This window comes from Eumetopias jubatus, unplaced genomic scaffold (assembly GCF_037043125.1).
Source record: "Eumetopias jubatus isolate StellerSeaLion01/CBP00866 unplaced genomic scaffold, mEumJub1_p1.0 scaffold_3, whole genome shotgun sequence".
Taxonomy (NCBI): domain Eukaryota; kingdom Metazoa; phylum Chordata; class Mammalia; order Carnivora; family Otariidae; genus Eumetopias; species Eumetopias jubatus.
In genome coordinates this window covers 44,880,281-44,897,300 of record NW_028274809.1, presented here as the reverse complement: position 1 = coordinate 44,897,300, position 17,020 = coordinate 44,880,281, and the positions used below count along the sequence as shown (strand labels likewise).

The following is a 17,020-nucleotide window of genomic DNA, read 5'->3' as shown; positions in this document are numbered from 1 at the left end:
CTCCAATCCGTATTTTACTTTCTGTCTCTGAATTTGACTAATGGAGTCATACAATATTTGTCCTTTTGTGTCAGGCTTATTTCATTTAGCAAAATGTCTTCAAGGCAACATGTATCAGAATTTTATTCCTTCTTAAGGCTGAATGATCTTCTAGTATGTATAAGTCATGTTTTGTTTATCCTTTTATCTGTTGATGGACATTTGGGATTTTTCTACCTTTTCGCTATCGTGAATAATGCTGCTGTGAATGTGGGTGTGCAAATGTCTATTGAAGTCCCTGCTTTTGCTTCTTTTGTGTATATACCCAGAAGTGGGTTGGATCATATGGTAATTCTGATTTTTTGAGGAATGGCAAGGTGTGTTTTACAATGTTACTATTTATAGAAGGAAAAAATAGTTTAGTGACCCATTGGCTTGGGAATAAAAACATATTAAATAAAATTAAACAGATTTATCTTAATTATAAGCTCTTCTCCGAGATTTTCCTATATTAAAGTGCATTGTGAATCTCTAAGGTTGGTAGTTTATAGTAGTTACATTTCCCTGCTTGTACTTGACTATGAAACCCTTTTACTGATAAGCATATAACTGTTGTTTTGTTACTGTGCTGTGGAACCCACTTTGGAAATACCATTCTAGTCAATACAGATAGATTGGACTCTAGAGATATGAATTGACTTGTTCTAAATCCTACCTAGTCAGAGGCAGATTGGATCCCAGAACTTTGTTTTCCTGACCCTGATTAGGTGCCTGCAATGTTTATAAACGCCTCAGTTCAGTGCCTGACCAACTTGTTTGCATAGTACCAATTATACTTCACTGCCTCCGCACTAGATTTCATAACTAGCTTGTGGCAAAGCCTGTCTAGAACCTTGATCTTTTCATTTCCATGTGTCTTATTTATGTTTGATCACACTACTCTGCACTAGTTTCTTTGTGCTGTACTATATTATACTGTGTATTAGGCTGTGTTTTATAGTGTGATAGTATCTGTGTACTGTGTGTGCCCACTGGCTACATATCCCTGCATTTGTGCTTTTCTGGCCGACTATTTGGGTGAGAATGCTCAGGTACAACGAAATGGTAGAACTTTACGTACTGTTTCAGAAAAGTGGCATGTACACAAGATACTGTTGCTTTCTTTTCATTCGTTCTTTGGACATCTGTTTAGTAACCAGCAGTCATATAATCTCCATGCTTATTGTGGTCTTCCCTCTTTCCTTCTACCCTTAGAGTGCTGGCATAGTGTAGGTCTTCTCCATTTTTGTAAAGAGTCCCTGCTCGGTATTCACTTTTCTCTTGGAGCTCTGTAAGGTGATGCCTAAGTAACAAAGAAAAATTGTGGGTGGGGGAGGAGGTGGAGTTTAAAGTGGGGGAGTTTGATGTTCTTGTACAGAGGTAGACTAGGGGCCCTTATGTGTTAGAATCCAGATGTTCAGGGGCCCATGGGTGGCTCAGCTGGTTAAGCGTCGGACTCTTAGTTTCGGCTCAGATTGTAATCTCGCTGTTGTGAGATGGAGCCTGGTGTTTGTCGGGCTCCATGCTAAGCCGGGAGTCTGCTTCAGATTTTCTGTCCGTCTCCTCACCCCTGCCTCCCCCTCAACAACGTGCATGTGTGTACATACGCACTTGTGCATGCACGCTCTTTCTCTCAGATAAATAAAAAGAATCCAGATGTTCAGACATTGCTAAAGGAGGAAAGGACTTGTCCTTAAGTGCATTCTGCTTAAAACCTGTATCCAAAATCTTGCATACTCTGTGCTTTCCTTTTTGTCTCAGCGCCTGCTTTATTTAGAGTTCACTGAGTCTCCAAATATACCTTAGGGAAGAGCAAGTAGAGGGTACAGCTAACTGGGCATTGCCCATCTTTCTCCCTAGAGACTATATATCTGGGAACCTACAGCCCTGGGATCTTGTATTAAGTGTTTGCTTTTTAAATGGGTTCAGATTTGTACCAGGGAACCTCTGAAACTCCCAGTACTAGCACATACTATTGTTTGAGCTCTTGGTAGCTATTTTAGAAATCATGTAATTTATTTTTTTTTAAGATTTTATTTATTTATTTGACAGAGAGGGAGAAAGCATAAGCAGGCAGAGTGGCAGGCAGAAGCAGGCTTCCAGCTGAGCAGAGAGCCTGACATGGGGCTCCATCCCAGGACCCTGGGATCATGACCTGAGCCAAAGGCCCGAAGACTTAACCAACTGAGCCACCCAGGCACCCCAGAAATCATGTAATTTATTTGAGAACATAATTATTTGATTTCTTTAGCTGTTTTCCAAACTTGGTAGTCTTTAAGGTATATTTTGGCAGAGTATTGTTGAATAATATATAATTTAGCATTTCTAGGTTTTCAAAAATTAATTTTTTAATTTTAATGTAGTTGACACACGAGTTTCAGATACACAACATAGTGATTTGACAAGTTTATGCATTATGCTGTGTTCACTACAACTGTAGCTAACATGTCTTGATATATTGCTATTACAGTATCATTGATTATATTCCTTATGCTGTGCCTCTTATGTCTCTTATGTTATGACTTATTCAGTCCATATAATTGGAAGCCATTATCTCCTTTCATTCAGAGATGGACTCTAAGGGGGGGGGAACCACAAATGAATAAACAAAAAGGCATTTCTGTATTTTCTATAAGATGTATATAACCTTTCAGAACTGAAATTGGTTATTAACAGCTTTGTCTACTAGGTGGCAGCACTATACTTGGTCTTTTAACATACATGGTAATAAGCCATATGATTCATCCAAATCTTTACTGTAGTTCTGATTTTAAATGGCAGTTTTGCAAGTCTCTGTCCAGTGGTACTCTGTTTTGTTTATTTGATTACTTAAGTCCAGTTGATATCCAAGTTTATCATTTTGTCTTTTGTTTCATTTTTGAGGCATTGAATGCCTTGAGTATATATACTTAAAATAATTTATCAAAATTACAGGAGGAATAAAAGAATTGTCAAACTACCAGAATAATATATGACTAAACTTTTTAAAAATTATATTCGGTTTACACATTGTAATGTCAAGTGTTTCTCTTACAAAATATTAACAGCATTTTATGTAATCTCTTGTAAATCTTTGGGAAAACCACACATAGATAAATGAGTGTATATTTTACATATGTGGACTCAAGGTCAAGATACATACCATGATCAGCACCCCTGAAGGTTCTCTCATGCTCCCTCCCAATAGGTAACAGCTATTCTGACCTCTATCAGTATAGATTAGTTCTACCTGTTCTTAAACTTGATGTAAATGAAATCTTACAGTATGTATTATTTTGTCATAGATTTTATGATGATGATTTGGGTTTGATTGTTTCTGAAAGCTAAAGCATCATCAAAAAATCTAGAACTGGAAGGGATCCTGGTAGTGGTATGGACCCTGGTTCATTGCCCGATGCCCCTCATCAGGATTGAGTACTCATTTCCCTAGCTGCCAAGTATTGGCAACTGAATGCTCAAAAGCTGAGTCTCTCCCTGGAAATTGCCCTTACCTCAGCTGAACAGGGCAACCTGCATCCAATGACTGACTAATGAGGGATTATAAATGTTCTTTTCCAATTCAGAACAACTCCGCCATGCTATCTCTGGTCCACAGTGACCCCCAGGGTCAGCCAAGTCCTTGTTTGTGACTGCAGAGCCCCGTTTCTCTTTCTGACCTGCCCTCACAAGTGATCATCTCAGGAGCACCCACAATGAACTTCCTGCTCACTAGTCTCCCTCTCAATCTGTGTTATGCGTAAACCACCCTAAAATGTAGGTCTTCTATGGTTCTGTCTCCTCATATTACTGATGAAGAAACTTAGGTCTTGTGAAGCCAAATATTGGGTCTTCTTACTCCAACTTTGAAACATAGTCTAATAGTCAGCTACTGTTTAATTATCTGTTGTATGCACGGTGCTGTGCTAAGTAGGTTACTTTAGAAGAACTGTGCACCGGGCAGTAAGTGGAATATGAAAATTGTGACCTATTCAGGGGCATATAATGTGTCCATGGCAAAGCCAAGAATTCAGTTCCAATATCATGTCTCCCAGTACTGAGTTTTCCACAGTAGGTCATGCTGCCTTCTTACTAGTATGGTTAGAGAGGTATTTATTAGTTTAAAAATACCTCATATTAAAATAATGAATATACTCAGACCTGCAGCCATAAGCTCAATAGATGATATCAAGGAGTGGTCAAGTTGAAACTTATGTGGGAGGATTCTGAATAGTATTTCAGAAATATAGAAAGTAATATATGCTTGTTAATGTCAATTAGATTTTAAAAAATTGTTATTGAGGAATTGTTGTTATGAGTGCTTTTGGGGGAGAAAAGTTCACTTTTTTTTTTTTTTTTTTTAAGATTTTATTTATTTATTTGACAGAGAGAGACACAGTGAGAGAGGGAACACAAGCAGGAGGAGTGGGAGAGGGAGAAGCGAAGCAGGCTTCCCGCAGAGCAGGGAGCCCGATGTGGGGCTCGATCCCAAGACCCTGGGATCATGACCTGAGCCGAAGGCAGACGCTTAACGACTGAGCCACCCAGGCGCCCCAAAAGTTCACTTTTTAAATTTAATGAATATTCTTCACTCAGAAAGAACTGAAATTTCATATATAGAAGTTGCATATTTATTTTAAAAGGCTCCAATTTATTTTGAAAATCTTCGGGCAGAGATTACAGTTAACATAATAAAAATTAGTGATTTGGTTATTTTACCTGCCAGACTAACTGGTGCAGGTAATTTTAAAGTCATACAGATGTAAATTATCTCAGGCTCAGTAGATTGATGATATGTAACTGGAATATAGTTTTGTCTCACTGTTAAGGGGCTGTCACCCAAAATTCTGATTGTTGACATTATTTTTATTAGATTACTTTAAAGATGTCAATTTTAGTTAGAAAAATTAAGTAGCCTTTTAGCAAAACTCACTGGAGGAATTTAAAACCTATCTAATTCTATATTATTTATTGATATACTTTAAAAGAATGGGCAGTTTTCCTAATTTGTCAATTTTAAAATGGCTTCTAGTCTTAGAATTAACCAGTACAAAGGAGTAAAACATTGTTTTTATACCCACAGAGTATCCTGTTGTTATTTAAAAGTGGAATTACTGCTTCCCTAATTTATGATGAATGTATCACAAATTGATTGATATGGTTTTCTTTAAAGTCATGTCAAGCATAACTTCTCTTGAAATTCATTGTTGTTTGTACAGCAATAGTTTGGAAGTATTTCTTTTCTCCAGTGTTTAATTCCTGGTACTGATTACTAAGCATGCTGACTGGAATGAGCTAGAGATAGTGAAAATTCTGTTTTGACCTGTTTATAAAAGTTTTTGTGAAGACTTTGTATATATTGTTCTTACCACATAATAAAACATGTAATAAAAGATTTTATTTCTTTTTAGGTTGATTTTTATATACATTGTATTAAAAATGACCTTTTTCCCTTCCAAAGAAATGTTTAAGAAACTCATAAGTTTTTTGACCTGGATTTTAAATGGAGGCTAAGTTACACCTCAGTTTTAGGAGAAATACTGAACAGTTTTGTTTTCTTAAAATCAGAACAAACTCTGAAAAAGAGAACCCTAATTCTCAGTACCAAGTGTTTGAATAAGAGACTTGGCCAAAGACGTAAAGCAGGTTAACTTTTGGGAGAATCATTTAGTGAGGATAATCATGATTTGCGGGGTAAATGAAATAATACATATGAGGTATCTTGAATACAGTCATGTGCCATACAGATGAAAGTTACTTTCACTCTGGACTTGAATGTGAAAAGTAGTATGTACCTCTGTCATAAAGTTGATAATGTCATCAGACTTGTTCATTTCCTTGTTGGCAAGCAGTATTGCACCTTACTTTTCAAAGTTTATGCAGACCACTCAACATTTTTGGGAAATCCTTTCTAATAACAAACATTTCTAGGTAAATTCCTTCTATTGTCTCACAAAAAGTCTTTATTTTATAGCATAAGTTCATTATTTTTTCTTGTTTGTCCCTCTGAAAAATTAACAGAGGTGCCAGCCATCCTCTACATAACACTCATGTTTATTGATCTGTTCATCCATTTTTTTTTAAGTACTTACATTGTGCTGGGTATTATTCTGATCCATCAAGTTCATTATACATAATTTTTTGATGAGATAACATGATATGTAGGTTCGTTTTTTTATTTAAATTCAGGTAGCCAACATCATTAGTTTCATATGTAGTGTTCATTGATTTATCAGTTGCATATAATACCCAATGCTCATCATATCACGTACCCTCCTTAATGTCCATCCCCCAGTTACCCCATCCCCCCACTGACCTCCCTTTTTGCAATCCTCAGTTTGTTTCCCAGAGTCAAGAGTCTCTCATGGTTTGTCTCCCTCTTTGATTTCTTTCTTTCTTTCTTTTTTTTTTTAAAGATTTTATTTATTTATTTGACAGAGAGCAAGAGAGGGAACACAAGCAGGGGGAGTGGGAGAGGGAGAAGCAGGCTCTCCACCGAGCAGGGGGCTCGATCCCAGGACCCTGGGATCATGACCCAAGCCGAAGGCAGATGCCTAACAACTGAGCCACCCAGGCGCCCCCCCCTATCTGATTTCTAACATTCAGTTTTCTCTCCCTTCCGCTATGGTCCTCTGCACTATTTCTTGTAGGTTTGTTTTTGTTTTACATTTCATTAAACTTGCATGGCTTAAAGGGGGCAGAATGAGAAGCTATGCCATTCTGTTTTGAATATGAAAGTTGGGACTTCCTTAATTGTGGGCCCCCATAGCTGTAAAAAGATAGGAGGAGGCCCCTGCCATCATTTTGATGGTTTCTCCCTCCTGTTCCATACTGTAGGGTACATCCTATGTTATTTCAAGCCATGGTGGTAGAGCTTTAATTAAAATGGGCATAGGAATTTTTGAAGTAGTGGGGTATCCTGCTTTCTAAATGCAGCCTCCTCACAGGTAATAGAACTCTGTTGAAAGGAGAAAAGCCAGAGCCAAGATTTCCCTGTTGTTAGTCTCCCACAGTGAATTATCCGGGAGAAGGTTCTGACATCAGAGCTCTTATGTTAGTGTACAGCTATGCACAGGCAGGCATAATCACAGAAAGAAAAAGACATTTCAATGATCCAGTTAAAATTGATATTTCACCTGAATCATGAAGACCATTTACCTTGGTTTTCAGACTCCTGTTTCTGTGCCAAAGTATTCATTCAAAAGTCAGCAAAAAAATAAAAACAAAACTTTAACACAATTATCTTAAATGAATTTTTGCCAAGAGAGGTTTTTTTTTCTGCATGAATTAACAGGATATATGCTAAGTTTTATGTTTTTGTTTTATCTAAAACATTGAGAAAAATTATGCTTACTTAAAGTTTAAATGCTTTTATGTAATTTAACTTTGTATTAGTATTATAATTCCCTCGAAACTCCATAATTGGACTGAAAAGTCAGTTTTTAATAACTGATAGATAATATAACCTGTAAGGTTCTCTGAGAACTTCTAAACCTTTATCTTTTAAAATAAACTCTTTTTAAAATTCTTTAAATAAATTTCTTTAGTTCTTCTCTTGACACCATCAGATTCATTCTGCCACAGTTCATTAATGTCTGTAGGCCGTGTGGCTACCATGCTACCACGCCTTCCCCTTAAAGATGATAGAGGAAACATTTATTCAGGGCCATCTAACAACTTTTAAAATTATACAACTTTTGAACCACGGAATGTATTTTTGAAAGAAGTAGAAAAATCATTTAAGATTATATAGAAACTCACAACTCTGTGTTAGGTGCAGCTTTTTTGAAGAACAGTTATATAGAAATGGCAGCTTGAGGCAATGCCCCTGGTAAGGATTTGATGGACATTACCCTCAGAGGGAATCTAATAGATTCTACTAGTATTGTTAGCTAGAGAAGCCATTTTTGGGTTGACTTTGCTATTTCCTGCATGGTGACTTGCTAGCACAAGTAATAATTTGTAATGTTAGAGATGAATCTGATGGTGGAGTTACTACTATAGGTTCAAATGTGTTAGTTGCTGCAGAGCTAACACATTCTAAGCTTGTGCCTAGTCCAAAAAAAGTGTTCCTGCCCAGGACACAGGGTCATATGATGAAATGAACTCTTGAAATACATTTCCTTCCTCTGAGGAACACATTGTATTTCATGAATTTGTGAAACATACTTATGTGTTATCCTTCACTGTCTTTCACAGTGAGTTGCAAAGCATTTCCTAGCGAAATAAATTTTCATAGTAACCTACACATTCTAATTTTAACATTGGAAAATAATACTCTATTCTTTTACTTTAATACAGTTACTACAGTGTGACCACTAAGGTCCTATTTTGCTTTTTAGCATATCAGTTTTTTCATCTAGGTTGGAGTATATTTACTATTAACTAATATGTTTATAAAGGATGAACAAGTTAGTAACTATAAAATGCTTTGAAGGTAGTTAAAACAAATACCCGCGTAACCTTGTAGCATCATCTTCATCTTATCATTGCCTTCCCCTTAAAGATGATAGAGGAATCATTTATTCAGGGCCATCTAACAAGCCACTGGCATAGTTAGTACTAGAACTCAGAGCCAGGCTACTTCTGCTCAATGACTCCAACTTTAGGGTAGGTGGCTAGCTCTTTGGAGAATAGAAATAGAATTCGGTTGGCCTTGGCATTTTTGAGAAATGGTTGGTTAAATGTAGAATTATTTTTAAAGGGACAGTCATAGAGTAATTAAATTAGAGACAGGAAAGAAATTTTTTGTACTCTTTGTTTTAAACTTTAGAAAAAATCATTACAGGGTAGAATAGAGTTGGGATGTAGCAGGAAAGATTAAGATTAGTTACCAGGAAAACTTTTAAAATTATACAACTTTTGAACCATGGAATGTATTTTTGAAAGAAGTAGAAAAAGCATTTAAGATTATATAGAAATTCACAACTCTGTGTTAGGTGCAGCTTTTTTGAAGAACAGTTACAGAAATGGCAGCTTGAGGCAATGCCCCTGGTAAGGATTTGATGGACATTACCCTCAGAGGGAATCTAATAGATTCTACTAGTATTGTTAGCTAGAGAAGCCATTTTTGGGGTGACTTTGCTATTTCCTGCATGGTAGCCACATGGCCTACTGTAAATCAGTGCGTGGTTAGAACTGGGTGGCAGAACCATCAAATCCAGTGTAGATCCAACTGGATCTAGATGAGTTCCAGCAGTGGAGCTGGATCTTTGTGGCTTCTTCCTATAGTCAGCTCTGCTGAGTCCAAGAATGGCCAAGAAAGATTGCTCCAATTTTGCATCATCATTGCTCACAAAATGTGTGAGTAGGCTACCCTTTTCTGAATCCACTGTGCTTTCCTAGAACATCCCCACTCCCCACCCACGGTATTTTTTGACAGTGGAATGGTTTACTATTGTTAGAGTCTGCCACTCATCTTAAAAAATAGGTAAACAAAAAGCTGACGGTGAGGGTAGCTCAGAAGAATGCTGACATTTTTTTTTAAGATTTTATTTATTTATTTGACAGAGAGAAACACAGCGAGAGAAGGAACACAAGCAGGGGGAGTGGGAGAGGGAGAAGCAGGCTTCCTGCGGAGCAGGGAGCCCGATGCGGGGCTCGATCCCAGGACCCTGGGATCATGACCTGAGCTGAAGGCAGACGCTTAACGACTGAGCCACCCAGGTGCCCCAAGAATGCAGACATTCTTATTTTTTTTAAAAAGATTTGTTTGAGAGAGACATACCAAGAAAGAGCACTAGCCAGGGGGAGGGACTGAGGAGGAGGGACAATCAGACTCCCCACTGAGCAGGAAGCCTGCCGCTGGGCTAGAAATCAGGACCCCAGGATCAGACCTGAGCTGAAGGCAGACAACCAACTGAGCCACCCAGGCACCCTGAATGGAGACATTCTTAAATTTTTACTTCTGTCCCTAACATCTTAGGAAATATTTTCATGGTAAGTGAAATCCTTTCTTATACATACATGCCTTAAGTGTTTTTCAATTAATAGAAAATTTACATTTAAATAGTTCAAAGTTTTGTTTTAAGAAAAAAATTGTCCATAAATATATATGTGTATGATTTATATTTTTTATTCTTTTGAACCATTAGCTTGAAAGACAGAAGTGTAGTTTTATACAGAATATAAAAAAGGAGGGAATGATCATTTTACAAAAGGATTTTTCACATTACCAACAAATTTATGGGATTTGTCTTTTAAAAAGCAAGTTTCCCTAATGCAATCAAAATATTTGATTTTACAGATGTAAGTTACATAACACAAATAGCCATTTCAGATACACTAATTTGTGTATGAGCATTTTAATTAAAGTTAAATATTCAAAATAAAGATCAGTAATTTGCCCCCTAAAAAAATATACAGTGGCCTACTATTATTAGAACTCTAAGGGAATATTACAAGAGAAATGGTCATAAGAGCTTAACAAGTAAAACGTTTTTTTCAGTTTTAAGTAAATGTTTAATTATTTTAAATTAATTTGATAATGAATCCACTGTAGTATCTAAAATAATAATTTTATTAGTGGTTTCTTTTTTTATATTCCAGGTTATAATTACTACAAGGACAGCTTCTGATCATTTTAGCACCCAGTATGTTTTAGATGGCAGCGGCCACATAATTTCTCAAAAACCTTCACATCTTGGTCAAGGTAAGAGAGTAGCTTTTTATCTTTACCTCTTCTGTCTTTTTTAAAACATTGTTACTCCTTAAATTCAGATGTGCTGCTTCAGGTTCGGTCTTGATAAAGGCTAGTTTACTTCCAAGTGAATATATTCAACTGTTACTTTAGTCACCAATCTCTTAAATACTTGGAATTGTTCTCAAGAGGAACTGTGTAAAAGCCTTAGGACAAAAATATGGATTAGTCACCCTTCTGTAAAACTGTAAGAACAATTTTACATTGGATCACTAGTGTGTTCTTTATATGTGAAGGATGATATTTTATTGAAATGCCTAAAACATTATTGATTTGGTAATCATGGTAATAAACAATACTATCAAGATACTATGATTATATAAATAATTAAAATATATTTATTTATGGGAAACTTCAAATGTATGTGCAAGTAAATAGAATAGTGTACCCATTGCTCAGTTTCAGCAATTGTCCACCCATTGCTAATGTTTCATCTAATACCCTTACCTACTTCCTCTTTCTGTATTATTGGAAGCAAATCAATGTATTAATTATTGTTGCTATTTGTAATATATTTCTTAGTGTTTTATACACTTCTGTAATTTTATTACATTTTAATTGACATGTTTTTAAGTTCCTTTATTATTACTTATAAGGAAAAAGAAAATCTCTTCAGGCTTGAGTTTCGTGTATCTCCCTTTATTTTTTTCATATTGCTAACTTCTGGTAATGGAATGTTTAAAGTTGAGAAAATGTTGGAGATATGAACTCTTGAGAGTCATGTTCAAAAGAATTATTTGATCTGAAAGGGGCTTGTGTTTTTTTATTGCTGTTTGCCCTTCTCTTCCAATTTGTATCTTAAATTCATTTTTTTAATTTCGTGTCCCTTGTAATTTATTAAAGTACTATATTTTTTCTGTAGCTTTTTTCTTTCAATTTTAATATTAAATTATTGGATTTATTTTTTTAATGATTACCATCTTTTTTCATTGAAATATATTTTCTTGTGGGGTGCCTGGGTTGCTCAGTTGGTTAAGCATCTGACTTCAGCTCAGGTCATGATCTCAGGGTCCTGGGATGGAGCCCGCATCCAAGATCCCTGCTCAGCGGGGAGCCTGCTTCTCCCTCTCCCTCTGCCCCTACCCTCCCCCCCGCTTTCTCTCTCTCTCTCAAATAAACAAAATCTTAAAAATATATATATTTTCTTATATCTTAATACTGATACCAAATTCACTTTTTCTATTATTTTATAAATCTTCAAATTAGTTACTGATTATTCCTGCTTATTAAGAGTAATATTTTTATATCCACACAAAAGAGTAAGAACTCTTAAGAAAATACACTTTTTTCTCATTTATTCAGTTAATTAAAATGAGCTCAAGTCTAGTAGCTGTTTAATTTGATGTATAATAATATTGTACATATTTTAATTAAAATAATAAACTGTGATTCTTTTTATGTATTGAAGGTTAGGAAAGAGAAAGCATTTTTTTTAGTGTGGTCCCTTTCTAGAAATGCTCCGACTCCAATTTTTAGGTGTTCAAATTAAGAAACCATTAAGAATTATTTGGGTGGCTATCCGTAGAGTACTTTAAAGTAATCTAGTCACCTTTTAAAACTTAAATGTATTTATTTTTATCTTAGTAGTAGCCAGTCTAATCTGGATGGCCTGTTGCTCTGCATCACTCATTCTTCTCATACTTTCCTATGTTCATCTCCCTGGGAGCTATGAAATAGCAATACTTAAATATGGAATCCCTCTGATCTTTGCCCATTTGGTGATTGATTTTTCTTTTTGGTGACCTAAGTCTTCTACTTTCACTGAGACTAGGTATGCATATTAAAGAATTTCCGCAGTCAGTAAATGAGCCTTATTTTGCATATTCCTCTTAAGAAACAATACACTTGGAAGGTCAGTAGTTGTGAAACTAGTAATTGCCTTTCATGATTCATTTTTATCTCCTAATTATAGTTGATTGGCTAGGAAAGCAACAAAGAATAAAGCTCTTAGTTTCAAATTGCTATAGATGGACATTTTATAGAAATCTGGAAACACTTTCAAAAGCCTTTTACATTTATATTGCCCAGTGCTGATAGTTTTTGAATGATTGAATCACAGACTCGCATTTCACCAACAGCTGTCATTCAACTTCCATTTAAATATTTTCTGTGTAAGGGTTCTTCATTTAGGGTTCGTGTAGATTAATTTCTGCAGTGGTGTGAACATCCTTGCTTAGCAGTTACTCCTCATGTCATCTGATAGATCAGATAATGACACCTGTAGACAGTCTAACTGTAGATGCAGGGACAGCTTACAACAAAATCTTTTTTAGGCATTGGAAAATTTGTTACCCCTTTAAAAAAATATTTTAAGTGTTTAAAAATAGTTGACTGGAGATTCCAGCTCTGGTTTTTCTGGGTGTAGGTATTTGTTTTATGGGTTAATGTAGCTATTTAAAATGATATATGTGATTAATAATATGTCATTTTAAATTACCCTCTGTTCACTTCTATTTTAAGACATTTTAAAAATTAACAAATGTAAAAATATGTCCCCAGCTTTTAAATTATTTTACCGATAACTTACTAAATTATTTGTTTTAATCCTATCTTTTTTCTGTCATCACTTCTATTTCCTTTACCCTAATCAGTGTAAGCTTTCTAAATTGATTTACCCTCCTGGACAAGTTCTTTTAACACCTCCTAGTACTTCTGCCTTAGGAATTTCTCAGATATCAAAAGTAGTATTTTAAAGTAATCAGGGTAGTTCCTTTCCTTACCCTGTTGTTGGAGTAGAGCGTCGTGTTCTTTGTAAATCCCTGCTGAGTATGATTGTGCATGTATTGAAAGATCTTTTTCATCTGGAGAATGCAATTTTTCTCATTAAATAGTTTAAGAAAAGTTTGATATATTCAAGCAACCATACATCCTTACATTAGGAATATAAATAGCTGCCTTTATAAATGGCATAACATAGGGTCATGTAAAAATATAACAGGGAGCCATACTATAGGACTGCAATTTAATTCTGGTGTTTGTAGAATGTGCTAAAGTTAGAGAGGTGAGCAGTTCTCTTGTAAAATATGATAGTATACTAGGGCCTCCTCCCTATTGGCCAATATTACTTGGTACTTTTTTTAAGGATACACATTTCATTTAGGATCAGCAAAGTTTTCCATCATTAAGTTTTATTTAAACATATATAATCTTGGCTTATTGGTAATTCTCAGTTGGTCTAAGAGAACATTTTTAGCTGCTGAAGCAATAGTTTATCAATATATAGATTAATTATAGTGTGATCTTTCATTTAAAAACCAACAGGTATCTTTTCCTTTCATAAATACATTTATATTTTGCTTTATTGATTTTTGCCTGCCTGCCTTCTCACCATCTGTCCACAGCCACTATATATGCCATTATATTTGTCACAGCTAGTGGAGAACACAAATGAGTTAAAGGAACTCACAGAGTAGTGGAGAACACAGATGACTAAATAAGTAATGACAGCAAATAGAAGCCATCAGTTGCCTAGAGGAAGGTTAGGGAGTTCTTCAGAAAAATTTTCATTTGAGTTTGAAGATGGTAGGTAAGAATGGGTGGGTGTTTAACCTTGCAGCAGGAGAGGAATGGTGAAGGGAAAGAGCACATACTTTTAAAAACTTGAATTTTTTTTTAAACCCATTGAAGAACTACGTCACAAAGTAGACAAATACCATATGATTTCACTCATGTGTAATTTAAGAAACAAAACAGATGAACATAGAGGGGAAAAAAGAGAGAGGCAAACCCCTAAAACAGATCCTTAGCTATACAAAACAAACTGAGGGTTGCTGGAGGGGAGGTGGGTAGGTGGTTGGGTTAAATGCATGATGGCTATTAAAGAAGGCATGTGTTGTGATGAATCACTAAATCTTACACCTGAAACTAATATTACAGTGTATGTTAACAAACTGGAATTTAAATGAAAACTTGGGGGAGTGGGGAAGGAAGTTAAATGAACCAAGTTCAAGAGAAAGATAACCCTTTCCTAGACAAGAAGAGACTGGTGGCTACTTGCATCCCTGGGAGCATTAACTGAGTCTGGAGACATAGGTGGTCTCTGTTGTGGATAAGGGATCTTTTATGGACCTCGAAGAAACCTGCTGAACTTTTAACAGCTACATGTGAGCTGCCATGACAGATTGGAGGATGGGATCCTCAAAAAGAGCTGGTTTCCTCCCATATGCCAAATCTCATCAGGACTTTTGCTGAATAAGCAGTGATAAAGAAAATTGGGACTGAGATAGAGAGACAAAGATCTTAAACTCTTGCAGTGCTTAGATCCCAACCTTGCTAGAAGAAAAGACCTGATTCCATCCTTAAGACATTTGAAACTAGAAGTGAACTGGAGCTAAATAAAGGGACAGCTCAGCTCCAACCCAGATACATTCCTAATTATATTGAAGAGATCTTCTTGTCACTCTAGCTGCTTGACAGAAGAAATGAAGTGCCTTCTCTGGGGGAAAATATTACCTACTTCAGTATTTATCTTTCTTTTGTACACAAGGTCTGGCAAAAACAAAAATATTGAGAAACAAAGAAAATGGAATCTATAATCAAGAGAAAAAAATAGTTAATATAAGCAAACAAACATGACCTAGATGTATGAATTAGCAGACAAGAACTTAAAACAACTATGTTAAAGAACTTAGAGGAAAAGGTGGTCAAAATTGGTAAAAAGATGGAGAATTTCAGCAGAGAATTGGAACTCAAAAAAGAACCAAATGAAAGTTCTAGAACTGAAAGTAAAAGTTTATACCTTTTCTTATAGCCAACAGTGAGCCACTGAAACCTATTAGGTAGAGGGCAAATTTCATGTTATTTACAAAATTAACCAGTAGAACATTATAATACCATAAATTATATCTTATTATAAGAAGTATCATCTTGAACTGAGTTTTGAAGGAAGGAAAGAGACTTGACATAAATTTGAGATTTTTAGGATAGAATAGATAGGCCTAGAAGGCTTATGCAGTAAGAGGTAGAGGGAAGAATCAGTTAAAGCTAGAATATATGCCTTTGGAAACTGTTGATGTCAGTGTTATATGAGAAAGAGAATAGGTATATAAGTATCAGACTCAGGAAAATAATGAGTTCAGGTCTGGGTGTGGTTGGTTTGAAGTGGCTTTGGGACATCCACATGATGATATTGAATAAGCATTTATATGTAACTTGAATACTGTAGGTCTCAGATAATATATCTTAGTCAATTCTGAGATGCATGTTTTGTCACATTTTGACATCTCTGAAAACAGGTTGTGGCTTATAATTAATGGCTTCCCCAGATCCTTTTTGGACAGGAAATTTTGTGTATTAATTGGTAATTCATGTGTTGATTGCAGGAATAAACAGTTTCAGAAATATTTTCTTGCAAAACAAATGCTTTATGAGACCTAAAAAAGAGAAAATAGACACAAGTGATAGAAGGGGTTAAATACTAGTGTATATAGATTTGAAGATCTGTGAAGTTCTTTTCACATCTAAATGTGCTTTCCTCTTAATCTGCCAACAGGTACAACTGTAACTGCTTTAAGATTGTTTAAGAATCTACCCGTAAGAAAGCAGTTCTACTCAACTGCTAAAAAATGTAAAGATGAAATAAAAAAGGTCCAGGATCTCCTCATAAGCTATGGTATACTTAAACCTGACTTAAGGATTGTTTTTATACATAACAAGGTAAGCGTTATTATGCTTTTTTTTTTTTTAAGGTTTTATTTATTTGTCAGAGAGAATCTGAGCAAGCAGGGGAAGTGGCAGGCAGAGGGAGAAGCAGGCCCCCGCTGAGCCAGGAGCACGATGTGGGACTTGATCCCAGGACTCTGGGATCATGACCCGAGCCGAAGGCAGACGCTTAACTGACTGAGCCACCCAGGCATTCCTATTATTATGCTTCCATAAGATTTTTTGGTATGTAATATTATTATAAATGTATTTTATCTAAATTAGATATGTACAGTCTTCTTGCAAACATTTGTCCACATTTCTTTAGTTTTATGTTTATTATATAAAGATCATCTTTACTTTCTTAACTGATATCTAAATGAAATCTGATTGAACCTTTCATTTCTTAATTTCTGAGATCAGTGATTCTTCAAGTAGACATCCAAGAAACGTTTGAGTGCTTCCTAAATATGAAGATGAGTAAGACATGTTCTTTGAGGAGTTCACAATTTAGTGATGTTTTTCACTTTCTATTACAAACTGGTTTTTCTTTGGAAGAGTTTTTTTGTTTTTTTTAAGGAAGCTCTACCTCATTTCTTCCCATTTTTCAAAGCGAGGCTGATTAAGAAATTCTTGTTGCTTAATGAATCTTGGTTGGAAAGAAAAGTTTATGTATTTTGTGATTAT

General features: G+C 35.5%; 1 protein-coding gene across 3 annotated transcripts in view; it reads left to right on the top strand.

The window, feature by feature from the left end:
* Window positions 1–17,020, top strand: part of PMS1 (PMS1 homolog 1, mismatch repair system component) — a 76,691-nt gene that overhangs the window by 14,830 nt on the left and 44,841 nt on the right. For all 3 annotated transcript variants that reach the window (XM_028123390.2, XM_028123368.2, XM_028123378.2), the window contains 2 exons: window positions 10,543–10,645; window positions 16,185–16,348. In XM_028123390.2, coding sequence (XP_027979191.1) covers window positions 10,543–10,645; window positions 16,185–16,348 — 267 coding nt within the window. The remainder of the gene's footprint in view (window positions 1–10,542; window positions 10,646–16,184; window positions 16,349–17,020) is intronic.